Here is a 15,678-nt window from a genome sequence, read left to right on the forward strand (position 1 = left end):
AAACTCCCCCCTTGTTCCAGCTGACCCAAAGTGACGTCATTCTGTGGTCCTGAGTTCCACCACTGAGTTCCACCACCTCTTTTCCCAGAAAAAAAGCCCTGGTTACAAGTATTGCTTTAATAAGGAGGGGACAAAAGGAAACTAATCCTTTCCGTCCATGTCATTTTTTCACTAGAAAAAAGCCACCTCTAAGCTGTTTTTGACATGTCTTGGAGTGCAGAGGGGGAGGAATATAGGTATCTGTAAGTTTCCTTATCAGGAAAAAAAATGAGCTCAAGAGTGGCTTTTTCCAGCAAGAGAACAGCAAGAGAAGAAAGGGCTAAAATTTCCTTCTTACCAAGCAGTTCTCCATCTTAAGAAAGGATCACTGGTATTTCCTGCTGCAAAAGAAAAAGCAATTTAAAAGGCAGAGAACATCGTAATGTGGCTAAGCGCTGAGAAGTAAGCCTTTCTCAGAACTCTGCACTCCAAATCTTTCCCTATTACTAAACAGGAAAAGCAGCCCAAACTGTAGATACCACAATTTGATTTCCCTTCACTGTATACATGTTTTTATTGATTTCGTAGTACGTATATCTCTTTTGAGATTCAAGAAATAAGGGTCACCGGTAGGCAGTGAGTCAGTGACAAGGAACCACCAAAAACTCCCTTGAGCAGGGAGTGGAGCACAAAAATTATCCCACCTTTTCAAAATCTGGCAGATACAAATACTGTTATTCCAGTGAGTTGCCCCTCAAAGAAACTCAGCCAGAGCCTCGTGGTCACAGCAAGTTTCTTTCAAATAAGACTGCCAGGTTCAGCCTGGCCACAGGTGAAAGCTGACGGTTCAGAGCATCCAGTGGATAGCAGGGAGTGTTCCTCGGGGCTTCTCTGGAGACTGGGCAAGGGGGGACTGGAGTTAAGGCCCATATTCCGCTCAGATGGAAGAGATCTGCCCCTCGATTCAGGCGATCATTTCATTCCTGATTGATAGATTTCACCTCCATTATGAGTGAATCCAGAATCTCCTTGCACATATGCAGAGCACGGGGCACATGGAAACAGCCTGCAGAGAAAAGTGTGTGGTTGAGAAAAGAGTAGGAATTGTGGCTCCCCTCCAACCCGAACCACAGCTACGTAAACCCATATGGGGTCCCCCTCAGGGCCTTGCGGGCTACAAAATGTAAGAAAAGCAAGGAACTGCAAGGGGGCTGGGTGAGGCAACCAGCATAGGCAGTGGATTGGGGCACCTTCACGGGAATCAGGGTTCAGCCTAGGTTGAAAAGCCGTATCTCTCAGGGGATTCGGTCCCGTGTTGAGGAGAGCTGGGAAGAGATACAACTAAGCACCACAGGTCTCACATCAGCCTCTGCACGTTACAGATTGCTACAGAAGTAACAGCAACATTTTAAGAGACAGAGGTAGTCATTTCCTAATCCTATTATAGTACAGGGGAGAGGCTGCAAGCTGGCAGTAAGGGAGAGTATAACATTTCAATCTGAAGCATGTAATTCCCATGCTGCATATTGTGTTATATTTACACTGTAACAGTCATTTGTTGTTTTGTCCATTCGGGAAACTTTGGTTGTGAATGATTGCTGTAGCCCACAATGATAGCCCAATAGGCCAACGATGCGTGGATGAAGCTCTAGACCCAGGACAAAACGTTATTGGAGAAGAAGCCAGCTTTTGAGAGGCCCTCTCTTATTTGGGGCCTTACAACCCCTCACCAATAAATCCAGATACTCTGGAGCAGGCAGTAACTGACTGGTAAAAGGCAGGCGTTCAGCATTTGATTTAAAAGCATTTCTGATTGGTTGGCGTTTGGGGGTTTTCAGGCATTGGAAAGACGTTCCAGGGCTGGGCCTTACCGAGACTATCCCCCGTTTTCCCACTTCTCCTCAGCCTTCAGCATCAAGCTCATTTACCTTTGAACGGTCCTCCTTTGATCGAGAGCGCCACGCTACCTTCCTGGGTCAGGTAGCCAAACCATTCCCCTGGCTCTGGATCCCTGAACTAGGGAAAGAACAAACAAGAGGGTAAAGCCCCAGATCTCTCCGTGATCTAAAAGCCATAAAAAAGCCATTTGTGTATCAGACTATAAGATGATATATGTGTTGGTGACAAGGAGAGGCCAAACTACGGGTGGGATGTAGCGAACAGTGTGCTAGATAGAGTCGGACAAGTCTGGATGTCTCAGGGAGTCAATAATAACAATAATGGTAACAACAACAACAACAACAACAACATTTGATTTATATACACTGCCCTTCAGGATGTCTTAACACCCACTCAGAGCAGTTTACAAAGTATGCTATCATTATCCTCATAACAAAACACCCTGTGAGGTGGGTGGGGCTGAGAGAGTTCCGAGAAGCTGTGACTGACCCAAGGTCACACCCAGCTGGCTGCAAGTGGAGGAGTGGGGAATCAAGCCCGGTTCTCTAAATTAAGAGTCCTGCGCTCTTAACCACTACACCAAACCGGCTCTCTCACTACACCAAACTGGTTCCATGTTGAGAGACCTCACATGATTTTTTAAACTTAATTTTCAGGCACATTTGGATATGCACTGGGGCCTTCCCCATCCTTATTTCCCTATCATGAGCTTACCTGATAGCTAGGTTCGCCAGGTCTCTATACCCTCTGGCCGGGGGGAGGGGGATGGACGGACCTGGCATTTACCTTGTGCCGGCAGTGACATCAGCCCCAAAGTGACATCATTGTGTTGGCCATGGGAACGCTCCCGTGCTCTGTGTGGGGCCAATTCAGCCCCAAATGAAGTGCAGGAATGTTCCCGTGGCCGGTGCAAATACATCACTTCCGGCGGTGACGCTGTCACGCCCCTTGGGAGTGCACGCACAGCGTGCGTTCCTGGGGTGCCTGCTGGTGGCGGGCAACCTCCGGGAGCTTGCCACCTCCCGCCGACCACTGGCCTCCCACCCCACCACTTTCCTTCAGCCACAAGTTTTCACATTATATGGTGCTGAAACCAGGTGTTCATAACATACCCAGCTGGGTATGAAGTTCAAAACTGTTGATGTTCAAAACTTTTTTCAGAGACACTTTTATTTTCCTAATAACATCCACCACAGGTGCTTAAGTGGGAAATTTATTTAGGTACCCTGTGTAAAGTCATTTGGCTAATTTGTACTATTGCTCACAGATCAACGGGTCTCTCGGGCAATCTAATCTTGAACTTGGTGCCAGGGTGCAGATTTTTAAAAAAATCATATGACCCGGCTATGTATAGAAAGGGGGTCTCTCTACAAATGTGACGGAATCCCTATGTTTGCAAAAAAGAAAAAAAAATCCAGAATTAAAACAAACCGGAATAGAGATATTTTTAAAAATGGAGGAACAACTGAAATGACATCTTGTAATACTACATCACATGATCACAGTGGCAGCCCGGCCAAGAGGACAGGGTTGCCAACTGTGGGTTGAGAAATTCCTGGAGATTTAGGGATTAAAGCTGGGGAGAGCGGGGTTGCAGGGAGGGACCTCAGTCCCTTCTCCAAAGCTGCCATTTTCTCCAGGGGAACTGACTTCTAGTCTGAAGATTAGGTGTAACAAGTCAGGGACCCTCAAAGACTTGCAGGGGGCATCTCATTTTCCCCTTCCCCACCATATCCTCTTCCCCTTCCCTGCCCCTCATAGCCTCTCCTTCTTTTCCTTCTGCTCACCTGCCTTTGTTTGCTCCCTTTACCGCAACCCCCCCCCCCCGCCGCCATGCCTGCAGCCTCTCCCCTACGGCCCCATTGCATGGTGTGGATCCTGCAAGGACCTGAAAGGGTGATGTCACTTCACTGTGTCCTCTTTCCCTCCTCCTATCAGCTTCCATATGTTCACCTATCCCTCTGTCCTTCTTTCCTTCAAACTCACTAAATAACAACTTTTATCTCCCTACCCGTCTTCACCTATATTTCTTAATTTACTCCATTTAATTGACTTTCTCCACAATGCGGACCCAACACAGCTTACATCATTCTCCTTGCCTCCAGATTAAACTCACAACAACCCTCAGAGGTAGGTTAGGCTGAGAGTGTATGACTGGATCAAAATCACGTGGCAGAGCGGAGATTCGAACCTGGGTCTCCCACATCCTACTCTGATCCCTAAACACTGCTCAACACTGGCTTTAGGAGGGGCTGCTGGCGAGCAATAGCTAGCAGCCAGGCCTGGGTTAGTCGTGCGAGTCATTTGGCATCAAGTCCTCTGCCGGTTGCTTCTGGGCTGGGCCCCCTCAAAGGCCCAAACAGTCCTGGAAAGGGCCTGCCCCTCCCCTTTCTTTTCCTGACAGAAACCAAGCCTGAAATACTGTTATGGTTGCCTGAGGGCATCTATTAAAGCTACCGGAGCTCCTGTAATCATTTTGGGTTTTTTAAAAAAAACCAATGTATTTTTATTTTTTTTTAAGATTTCAGAAAAATGCAAACCTGGGGCATTTTTCAGGTGTGCAGGAAGATCTGTATTGTCCATTCATGGCTTCAATCTCTAGATTTAAGTATCCTCAGATTGGCGCCACTTGGCTATTAGCAGATAAGATTCCCAGAGATCTCCGGGCTCCGACTGGAGGATGGCAAACCTGGGGGAAAGACTGGCCACAAAAAGTGTTTCCCACTCCAAACCTTTCCCCCTCCAGCCAGCCAGTTGATCAGAGGAGGCTGGGAACTGGTTGTGAGTCTCTGCAGGCTTTCCACTCTAAGGCCCTTTTCCATCCACCCCTCAGGCGCAGCGGCTGTTTTGATCAGTTCCTATCTGAGGGAGAGAGGGTGTGGGATTTTCCCTCTCCCATGGCTCCCTACATGCCTACCTACAACTTTTCAATAACCTGGTTTAGTGTTTTGCACCATTATCTAGAGGTGTGTGGGGGGGGGGGCACTGCCTGTACTTGAAAGTGCCTGGGAGCTGAGGGCTTGACTGAACTGTCGCGCACACAACATTGAAGTCAACCTCTAGGAACTCGACCTCCAAATCACTTTCTGGTGTTGAGCTTGTAGGAGAGACTTCACACATTGAGGGCTAGGAATTTGACTTTTTGTAAAATATAAGATTTCCAACTCTTTCTATCCAATTCCACACTACAAGAGGAGCCGTACAGATTTCTCATTCCCTAAATTTATTTTGCTGGATGGGGAGACAATATTTACTTCATTTATCTCCAGCCTTTCTCCTCAGTGAGGGCTCAAACTAGGTTCATAAACTCCCTCTCCTACTTTTAATTCTCACAAACACCCTATGAGGTAGGTTAGGTTGAGAGGGTGTGACTGGCCCAAAATCGCTTAGCGAGCTTCCATGGCAGGTGGGGATTCGAACCCAAGTCTCCCGGAACACTCATAACCACTACACCATGCTGGTCTTATGTTAAGTCAGTCTGTCGGTGGGGTCCTTCTGTCTATCTACCCTGATTAGCAGCAGCCATCCAAGACCCCAAGCAGGCAGCCATTTCTTTCAGCACTACTAACCAAACTCTTTGTTTTCTTGCGGGGGGAAGCTCAGTAGAAAAACACATGCTTTGCATTCAGAAGACCCCAGTTCAGTCCCCAGCATGCCCAGTTGGGAGAGGCAGAGAGCCACTGCCAATCAGAGAAGCCAGTATTAAGCTAGACGTGACCCGTTGCAGTATAAGGCAGCTTTCCATTTGCTTGTGCTGTAACATTCAGTTATTACTTCTCCATAAGTCCTGCCTCCCCGCTTTCTCTTCTAACCTGCAGGAACCCCCTTCCCTCTGAAGCTGAACTAGAATCCAATAAGTCTTAACCTTGGAGCTCACCTTGGCAAAAGTGTATTCAGCTACCTTGTCAAACAGTTCCAGGAGCTCTGGGTCCCGAGTCTCAGCGAAGCCCATCAGGAAAGCAACCATGGCTTCCGTGTGTGGCCACCAAAGCTTCATTCTCCACTCTAGCTGAAGTAAAGTGTGGGAAAGACCAGGAAAAACAGCTGATCCTAGTAGCAGCAATAGCATCTCGGTGGGGGTGGCCGTGGGGGGAGTTAAAACCCAAGAAGGGGGGGGGGGTCCAAGCACCATACCTGAGTAGGGCACAGCCCATCAACATCTTGGAAGGCAAAGAGCCCCCCATGCTCAGGGTCCCAGCCAGAATGGAATGGCTGTTTCATGAACTTCTCCACAGCCTGGGAGACGAGGGCCGAGTCACGCTGGCGCTGGGCATGACGGAGCAGGAACCAGCCAGCTTCGATGGCATGACCTTGGAGAGAAATGGAAAGGGAAGAAACGCTCCAGATCGCTCAGTGGTTCTAGCTGTACCTGGTGCAGCACTTGGCAGCACTTGCTCAGTGTTTTCTATTTTGCAGGAACTGAGATCCAGCTTGTATTCTAGAGAAGCCCAAACTGTGCAGTCTCATTAACAGACCTATCCTGGCACATGTTGACCACTGGAGTTTTCCAGTGGGAAACCAGTAAGGACACAAAGGGTTAAAAGACCTCCCTTCCCCGCCCCATTCTCCCTCTTGAAAAAGCAGCCCCGGGGACTGTTTAAAACCTCTTTTGAAGCAGTCGTGGAACTCAAGGGAATGTCCGGTTCCACCCCAATTTAAAACAAAACATAAAACAGATTCAGCACAGCAATGCAAAAAAGGAGTTTTTTGTGTGGAGGACCAGGGCACAAAAAGAGGACCCCCTACCCCCCTGCATTCTCTCATGGGAGTGTGCAGGATCCTGCTTCGTTTTACGGAACGTGTAGGCCAGCACTAACTCTTTCTGGCATCTGCAGTTTCGCCAGTTATACTTTGGAGAATCCCTCTGCAGTCATAACTTGTTTCCTAAACAAGGTATCTGAAGGAGTGAGCTGTGGCTCACAAAAACTCACACCCTGCCACAAACGTTCGTCTAATAGGTGTTACTGGATTCTTGTTGTTTTCTAAAGATCAAGACACTTGAGAGTCTTCTAACAGGACGTTCTTCAGCAAGACACAGAGTTCTGCAATTTTGCCACAGACTTGTTGGGTCACGAAGACATTTCCCACTCAAAGACTTCCGACTGTCCTCTTACCAGGATTCTGCTGTCTTCCCATGCACCCTGGCAGCTCTCTGCCGTCTTCAGAAACATTCTCCAGCACAGCCGTGCCGTTCCTCTATGGGGATATACAAGAGATTCAGTGATAACTCAGATGACACACAGCCCAAGCGAGCTGCGGACGGCCAGAGGAGCAGCTATACCTGCACGTGCAGGAGAATTCGCTGAGCTGACCAGCTCCCAAGCTCAGCAAATCGGCTGGCCATCTTGGCATCGCCTTCCGAGAGCTGATCCACCAGATTCAGGAGCATCATTGGAACAGCCATGGCATCATGAGGGGTAGCGCCCGTCAGCTGTGGACGACCGAGCTCAGAAGGATCCTCCCGCACCCAGCGCACAATGGCCTCCATCATCTTCAGGGCTTCCTCCTGCAAAACAACCACCCTGTTGAAATGCTGGAGTCCCACCACGGCCTCACCACAGAAGTCCCTCCTCTGTATAGAATTTTGCCTCCACCTGTATCACAGTTAAAGCTGGCCCAGTGCCAACGGAGACAATTGACAGACTCACACATTATGTTTAGTTCTGCAACTGTTTGAAAAGACCTTTCCAAATGCAGCCGCCGGGGTTTCCTTTTGAAAGGGGGAAAACAACCTTTAAATTGTTTCCTGCTCTGATGTTTTCCCACTGAAAAATGGTACAACTATTCCTAGGGAAACCCAGATTCCCACTCCCCCGCCCCTCACCAAGCTGGGCTACAAGTGCCCAGAAGTAGCATTTTTCAGCAAGAAAATGGCAGGAGAGGGAAGGGTTAACTCCCACCCTACCCCTCCCCATGTAGTTCTCCCCTTCAAGACAAGCAGCCCCAGCGGCTGCAACCGGAAAATAACTAAGAAGTCTTTTAAAACCTGGTCTCATGACTGCCACCAGCTTTTGCACATATGCATCATCCTTGACCCCAAGAATGTCCTCCTTTTTTCCAGAAAGCTCTAATGCCAGGGCTTTTTTTCAGCGGGAACGCAGTGGAACGGAGTTCTGGCACCTCTTGAAAATGGTCACATGGCTGGTGGCCCCGCCCCCTGATCTCCAGACAGAGGGGAGTTTAGATTGCAAAGAATGCCGAGCGCGGCATGGAGGGCAATCTAAACTCCCCTCTGTCTGGAGATCAGGGGGCGGGGCCACCAGCCATGTGACCATTTTCTCCAAGGGCAACCCGCTGAGTTCCACCACCTCTTTTCCCAGAAAAAAAGCCCTGTCTAGTGCAATTTGAAACCTGCTGAGACTTTTCACACTCAATATCACTTAATCCTATAGTCTATTCTAAGGGCCCAACCAGACATGATGCTTGGAAGAGTGAGTAGATATTTATTTTTAAATTGGGGTGCTTGCATGCCCCCATTCCATCGTGGGACTCAGGGCAATGTACCTGGATTTCCCGGAAGAACTCTCATCCAGGTACTGGCCATATGCAGACCAGTTTAGCGTTTGCAAGGTTGCTGTTCTCTGCCTTCAGTTTGTTTTCTGGGACCATTACGAATATTGTATGAATTTTGTCCCAGGAGTTATGAGAAGCCTAAGAAGACATGCCCACTGAATAGACCAGAGCAGGACTTCTGACAAGACCTGCTTACGGTCACTCTAGCAGCAAAGAATTAAGCTTTTCTGCCAAGAGTAGCAAGTCAAAGTCTGATTAGGGGCAGGGGAGGGAATTTGGGACCATTCTGCCTGGGAGGAGAGAATACAGTCTGCGCTATTCTTAGAGCCAAACCAGAGGAACCACTTGAGGTCTGTGAGTGGGTTTCCCAAATAGTTTGTTTGTCTGCTCAATCTCTAGATTTCCTCAAGGTACTATTTGCCAGGTGGCCTCTGTGTTTCCCCCAAAGTGGCAAAAACGAGCTCCGTAAGACTTTTGGTCAAGAGGATAACGCAAACATAGGAACAGGTTGGAGCCATTCTGCTGTTACGTTATCCTCATATCTTCCCTGGATCCACCATGACAATTTGGGGTCAGAGACATGTCTTGTGAGTCCAGCTGTCCGAGCTTAACTCCATGGATTGTGGAGAGTTGGATGAGGACATTTATGTGAAACAATCATCACGTAACACTGTAAGGATTGGGGCATTCTCTTGAGGGGGGTCAGGGGGCTGTTTGCCATTGGGAGGGGAAATCGGGGCCATTTAGCTCAGGGAAAGTAAAGTCAGGACCAATCTGCTTGAAGAAAGAAGGAGAGAGAGCATATAAGGCCATTTTGCCTACAAACAGAAAAGTAGCTTGGGTTTATTCTACTTAAAGAGAGAGAAAGTAAAAATTCAGGGCTGTTCTGCTTAGAAGGGGAAGGAGAGAATGGGACTCAGGACTACAGTTGCTTGTTACCGAGCAACCAAATACAGTTACTAGGCAACTGCCCAAGAACTTCTTCCTTGCTTCCCAGAAAGAAAATGGCTGCTCGCAGCCAATGCACAATAGTGGCACGGCAACAGGTTGAGGTGGCTGTACAGCAGGAGTTCCCCCCCACTGCCAGCCACTAGGGTGGTTTTGTCAACTGGCTTCACCCTTCCTGCCCCAGGCTGGTCCTTTGGCCACGTGTCCACAGTCAGCAAGCGTGGGCTCAACCGGCTGACAAGACCTGTTTCCACAGACCATGGTTCTTCTTCAGCCAGCTCTATCTACAGAATTCCTGTATCGAAGGAGAGAGGGAGGTCACCCCTAACAGCAGCACACCATGAGGTAATTCACAAGCAAGTCTCGCGTCTGATCCGGCCCTGAGTGTGAATTATGTGCCGTCAAGTTGCTTCCGACCTATGGCGAATGAGAGACCTTCAAAATGTCCTATCATTGACAGACTTGCTCAAATCTTACAAACTAGAGGACGTGGCTTCCTTTATTGAGTCCAGCCATCTCATTTTGGGTCTTCCTCTTTTCCTCCTGCCTTCCACTTTTCCTAGCATTATTGACTTTTCCAGAGAATCTTGACTTCTCACGACGTGACCAAAGTACAATAGCTTTAGTCTTGTTATTTTAGCTTTTAGGCAGAATTCAAGCTCGATTTGATGTAGAACCCACTTATGTGTCTTTTTGGCTGTGCATGGTATCTGCAAACTCTCCTCCAGCACCACATTTCAAATGAATCAGTTTTCTTCCTGTCAGCCTTCTTCATTGCCCAGCTTTCACATCCATGCATAATAATGGGGAATACCATAGTATAAATTAGCCTTAGAGAAGCTATTTAACAGCATCTGTTAATGTACTAGGGGCTGTGTCATAGCACAAGGGAAGGGTGTTGTGCTGAGAGAATTTGGGACAGGTGGAAGGGAGAAACAGCAGACCGCAGCTCCCCTTAGATGGGTCAGTGGCTCACAGGAAGCCACATTCGCAACTACTAGCAAGCAAAAGAGCCACCACCCCACCAAACGCATACATATAAGATGTAGCCATTATATATTATATATGATTATGAGAACTCAAGGCTTACTGGAAAAGACTAGGAAAAGAGATGGCTAACCTAGATGACCGAACGTAAGATGGCTTGACTCAATAAAGGAAGCCAGAGTCTTCAGTTTGTAAGACCTGAGCAAGACTGTTAACGAGAGAACGTTTTCAAGAGCATTAATACATAGGGTCGCTGTAAGTTGGAAGCAACTTGATCACACACAACACACACAACCATAACTTCTTAAATTTCCAGAGCGCTCCTGCACATGTTAGGTTGTGTCTCCTTGCCACTGTTTCAGGCAGCCCTTGTGTATCTGGAGTGCGGGGAAGGACTTCCCGCTGCCTTCTCGGCATGAGGCATAGCAGGTTGGGCAAAAATGGCTCCAAAGATGCCTGGAAGAGGACCAGCTGGCTTTGGAGAAAGAGGAGTAAGCCCCCCACCCTCACTATGGCCATCTTGCTCTTTTCTTGGTGTGTGTGGGGGAGGCTGCTGTGGTGATTTTTCCTGACTTCACTGCAGTCTGCTTGTTCTCCCGGCAGTTGCTCCGGTATTGGGATGGGAGCACAAAGGCCGGGGGAGGAGCGTTGGGAGGGGATGGGCCCCTTGGAATAATGCCCCCAACTCAGGGAGGTTCACAGCTCACCTGGCCTCCAGCAGCGGCTGTGTTAAGGCAGGAACCATCTACCAATCACGAGCCCCACTGGGCAATGGCCTTGTCCACTTTCCGGGAACATGAGAAGACTTCCGTATTGGGGAAGAGCCGCAGACAGCATTCAAAGAGCCACCAAGTATCACTGCCTTAGATTATATGGGATTCCAGATCCCTGGACTCACCTGGTAACGGACCTCTCCTGTTGCTCGCCCAAGCTCATCCAACCCGAGCACATAAAAGCACTCACTGAAGATGGTGCGTTGGATTTTCACAGGATGACCATCACGGGTCAAGACAAAGGCACATTTCTGGGAAGGTGGGGCCACGCGTGCATGCCGTAACAGGAACTCCCCACCTTGGGGGAAGAGACATGGATGTGGATACAAGTGTTGCTTCAAGGACTTGCTAAGCAACCTGTGCCTTCGAGCACTGGGGCTCAGACCGCTCCTCTCAGCACACCCCTGTACTGGCTACGCTGGCTCTGCAGCACAGCGGCCAACAGACGGGGCTGCAAAGCCCCGGCACAAACCGGGCACCTGCCTTGGCACCAGTAAAACGGCAGAGCTCTCTCTCTCTTGACCGGGATTCAGGGCTGCAAAGTGCTCGAATGTTCTAAAGTACTACAGAAATGCTACACAGCCGTTTTCTCCAGGCATCATACTAAAGTCTCTTCCCTAATCTTTTCTCCAGACTCTCCTATCCCACTTGAACTTCATAACAACACCCTGCCAGAGCTGGTTCTGTGGCCAACTGTGGATGGCTCTCAGCCGTGCACAGGGTGGAGGTGACTGGCAGCTTGTGCTGCCGCTGGGCAGGTCCAAACAAAGGCCCCCTGGCATCTCTGATGCAGGCTCAGGAGGGAGACCCTCCCTCACCTGGGCCAGCAAAATAACTCAAATGGGCAATTGCCTCCCCACCCAATATCATCTCCTCCTCCTCCTCCCCATTCCAAAAGATTGGCCTTCCCCTACACAGGGTGAGGAAGATGAGAATCACCTGCTTGAGCTGCTTGTAGGACTTCGGGGCGGTGGAACTTCGGTACAGTTCGATACAACCGACTGTACATCCATACCTGTCGGGGAGGAATGACAAGTCAAACCGAGCTCTCTTGCTCTGCTTGGGATATACTCCATTCCTTACACCTGACTGTTGCGCTACCATACAGGAAGATGTGTCTCAGACGGAACTGCGGGTTAGCAGTAGAGCACTGGGAAGGTCCCAGATTCAGTCTGCAGCACCACAAGTTAAAAAGGACCAAGCGGCAGGTGACGTGAAAGACCCTCTGCCTGAGACCCTGGAGGGCTGCTGCCACTAAGTGGATAAGAATGACTTTGATGAACCGATAATATGACTCAGTTCTAAGGCCGCTTCACGGAAGGGTTAGGTCTCCCTAACGATTCACTGTCCTCTCTGTATTTAACTTCTCAAACACAGGGTCTCATAGCTACTTAAATAGAAAAGAGTCCAGTAGCACCTTAAAGACTAACCAACTTTACTGTAGCATAAGCTTTCGAGAGCCACCGCTCTGTTCGTCAGATGCAACCGCCAGGTTGCATCTGACGAAGAGAGCGGTGGTTCTCGAAAGCTTATGCTACAGTAAAGTTGCATCTGACGAAGAGAGCTGTGATTCTCGAAAGCTTATGCTACAGTAAAGTTGGTTAGTCTTAACGGTGCTACTGGACTCTTTTCTATTTTGCTACTACAGACTAACACGGCTCACTCCTCTGGCTCTATAGCTACTTAAAAGTCACATTCTACCGTGCAAACCGGACCCCCTGTCCCCAGATGCAGTGGGCTGGCTGTGGTTTCTCAGTGGAGAGGGAAGTACACCGTGGACATGCTCAGAGGGGCTGGTTTTTATCTGACTTAGCCTGTCCCAAGGAAGAACCTCCTGATAGTTAGAGCGGTCCCTCAGCGGAACAGGCTTCCTTGGGAGGTGGTGGGCTCTCCTTCTTTGGAGGTTTTTAAGCAGAGGCTAGGTGGCCATCTGACAGCAAGGCTGATGCTGTGAGCCTGAGCAGATCATGAGGGGGAGGGCAGGAAGGGCTACATCAGTGATTAGTTCTCGTGGCCCCTTCTTACATGCCCAGGGTAAGGCTGATCGCCACCTTAGGGTGAGGAAGCAATTTTCCCCAGGCCAGTTTGGCGAGGGATCCTGACGGTGTTTCGCCATCTTCTGGGCATGGAGCTGTGGTCACCGGGGCACTTGGGGGGTGGGTAGTTGTGAAGTTCCTGCATTGTGCAGGGGGTTGGACTAGATGGCCCTAGAGGTCCCTTCCAACTCTTTATGATTCTATGATTCTAAGGCTGCTTGCCAGCTCTAAACCCAGCTTTCAGGACTAACTCAAAGTGAGCCCAAACTCCTAAGGCAAGATTTGCCTTGCTCTGGGACAGCTTGTTGATCCTTCTCAGCCACACAATGGAAAGAATAAAAGAAAAACAGAATGTACCTGTCGCCCCTGTAACCAGACATATTTCAAGTCATCATAAACGTGTCCATTTTGGCCCAGACATGTAAAGAACCCCCTGGAAAGAAAGAAAAGATAACCATTAGAACCAAGGGGCGGAGGGGGAGACCTTTGGAGGAAGAGTGGGCAGGAGGAAGGACGGCTGACTTAGTCAGGGAAGACTGGTGGTGGTGGTGGTGGTGGTGATATGGTTATGTGTTTCCAGCTTTTAGGGGGTTTCCAGCTGAGCACCTGCCTTGGGTGACAAACTCTGGGTGCCGTAAAGTGGGTATGGTGCAGATATGATTCATGGACTGCTTCGGCAGGAGAAATTCCCAGAGGAACATTAATTAGCAGAAGTGGGGGCTTTTTTGTCTAAGGACCCCACAAAGCAATTTTTATGGGGAGAGTTTGCTCCCCCCCCTCCCCATCTCCATGGACTCTTCTGCTTCACCTGGGCGGAAAAGTCTCCATTTCACATACTCCAATTTGAGTAAGCCGGCTTAAGGACGTATGTGATGCTGTCAGTTTATCAAAAACAAATATCCTCGGCACACAGCAGCATTCTGCAAGGGACAGAATATTGGACTTCTGTCGAGGAGAGGTGGGTTCAAATCCCCACTCGGACATTCTTCTCATTACTACACGTGTATTTCTTCTTTTTTCCATCATGGAACTCAAGACAGCAAGAACAGGATTCCCAGATCTCCCACCCAAGTGCTGACTGAAGCAGACTAACTTAGTTCCAGGCAAGATGGCCCAGGGCTGTCAACCAGCATCGAGAAAAACAGCTTCTTCCTTTAATAGCCATTTAGCAGGTGACCTTATTTACCTGCAAACCATGAAAAGCTTCAGCTCCTCATTTCCAGCCATTCAGCCTCGACGTTAAAGATACAAAGCATTTTTCTCCTGGCTTGCCAGCCACACCTCCAGAGCCATGAGGTTCATTGCGATTCTGGGCCAGCCACAATCAAACTTTTTGAACTGGGCCCCGCTTCCAAACTTAAATTTTCTGGATTCGCTTGCAGTACAACCCTGTGCTACTCCCCCTCCCGCTACTCACCGTAAGCATAAGAATCTGACATGGGTTAATACTGAATAAGATCCCCCACCACAACTTTACTGTTTAAAAATCTATGCTATTATTCAGCAAGAGATTGCAGTTCGTGGGTGTTTCAGACACTATGTAGATAACCAAACTTGCAGCTGACAGCCCTCCTTTAACTCGCCACATTCCTTCTACTTATTTGCAACCCACCACCAAAGAGTCCCTCCTATACCTATAGCTCTCTCAGCAAAGCTTCATTCCCAGGGCTGGTGTAAGCCCAAATACGCCTGCTGGTTTAAGCTCCTTAGAAGAGGGGTGGAAGGCACAGAGGATAAGATAATCACCCATATTTTTCATCATGCGAATGCCGGAGCCAGAAATTCACCACCGCCTCCAGCTCCAGGGAGATCCGCTGCTGCCAGCGCTGCAGCCTCTGTGAATCCATTCTTGTTGCTTCTCTGACACAGACAAACGCAGGAATGTGGCCGCCGAGGGGGGTGCAAAGGCGCCCATAAGAGTCGAATCAGCACATTCCAGGGAGAAAACAAAGCGCACCGGACACATCCCCGGGGGGGGGGGGACAAACCTGGCCAAACTCTGGGAGTTAATTAGGGAACTGAGAATCATGTGACTTCCCTCAAGTCACCTGACCTTAGTCCAAGGGGAGGGGGTTGCTCTGATTTGCCAAACTTTTCAGCAGTTTGAAACTTCCCGTTAACCCTCAAAAGGCTGAGATGGATGCCGGAGTTCGGCTGATTCAGAGGAGTGAGCCGTGTTAGTCTGTAGTAGCAAAATAGAAAAGAGTCCAGTAGCACCGTTAAGATTAACCAGCTTTATTGCAGCATAAGCTTTCGAGAACCACAGCTCTCTTCGTCAGACGCGTCAGAGTTCAGCTGCAGGCCCTCAGGGATCATTCTAAATGGCTGTCCTTTATTCGAAGGGCTTCTCTCCGGGGAGTCTCTACAGTAACTCTGCAGTGCCTGCAGCCCGGGGTGGGGGCGCAGGCTCCCGTAAGTTTATGCGGGTGATAAATTTGGGGTACCTTTACCCTAAACCCATTAGGGCCACACAGCCCCCCTTTGATACTTTAGCTGCCACACACGTGCACTGCTAGCTGGTCCGCTGGTCAAACCTCCCTGCC

At 49.2% G+C, this 15,678-nt stretch overlaps 2 protein-coding genes across 3 annotated transcripts in view; both read right to left on the minus strand.

Annotated features, from left to right (window-relative positions):
* Positions 1–15,678, minus strand: part of NAA10 (N-alpha-acetyltransferase 10, NatA catalytic subunit) — a 64,106-nt gene that overhangs the window by 17,906 nt on the left and 30,522 nt on the right. The window lies entirely within an intron of this gene.
* On the minus strand, positions 12–15,101 carry RENBP (renin binding protein). Of its 2 annotated transcripts, none has more exons than XM_055003267.1 (10): positions 14,882–15,101; positions 13,493–13,568; positions 12,039–12,114; positions 11,225–11,397; positions 7,160–7,384; positions 6,993–7,074; positions 6,013–6,188; positions 5,756–5,887; positions 1,908–1,995; positions 12–380 (listed from the first exon to the last, which is right to left on the minus strand). In XM_055003267.1, the coding sequence occupies exons 1-10, from the start codon at positions 14,980–14,982 to the stop codon at positions 334–336; spliced, it is 1,176 nt and encodes a 391-aa protein (XP_054859242.1). In that variant the 5' UTR covers positions 14,983–15,101; the 3' UTR covers positions 12–333. The 2 variants fall into 2 exon arrangements, with proteins under 2 accessions (XP_054859242.1, XP_054859241.1); XM_055003266.1 differs by having other exon boundaries at positions 12–1,045.

This window comes from Eublepharis macularius, chromosome 19 (genome assembly GCF_028583425.1).
Source record: "Eublepharis macularius isolate TG4126 chromosome 19, MPM_Emac_v1.0, whole genome shotgun sequence".
Lineage (NCBI taxonomy): Eukaryota > Metazoa > Chordata > Lepidosauria > Squamata > Eublepharidae > Eublepharis > Eublepharis macularius.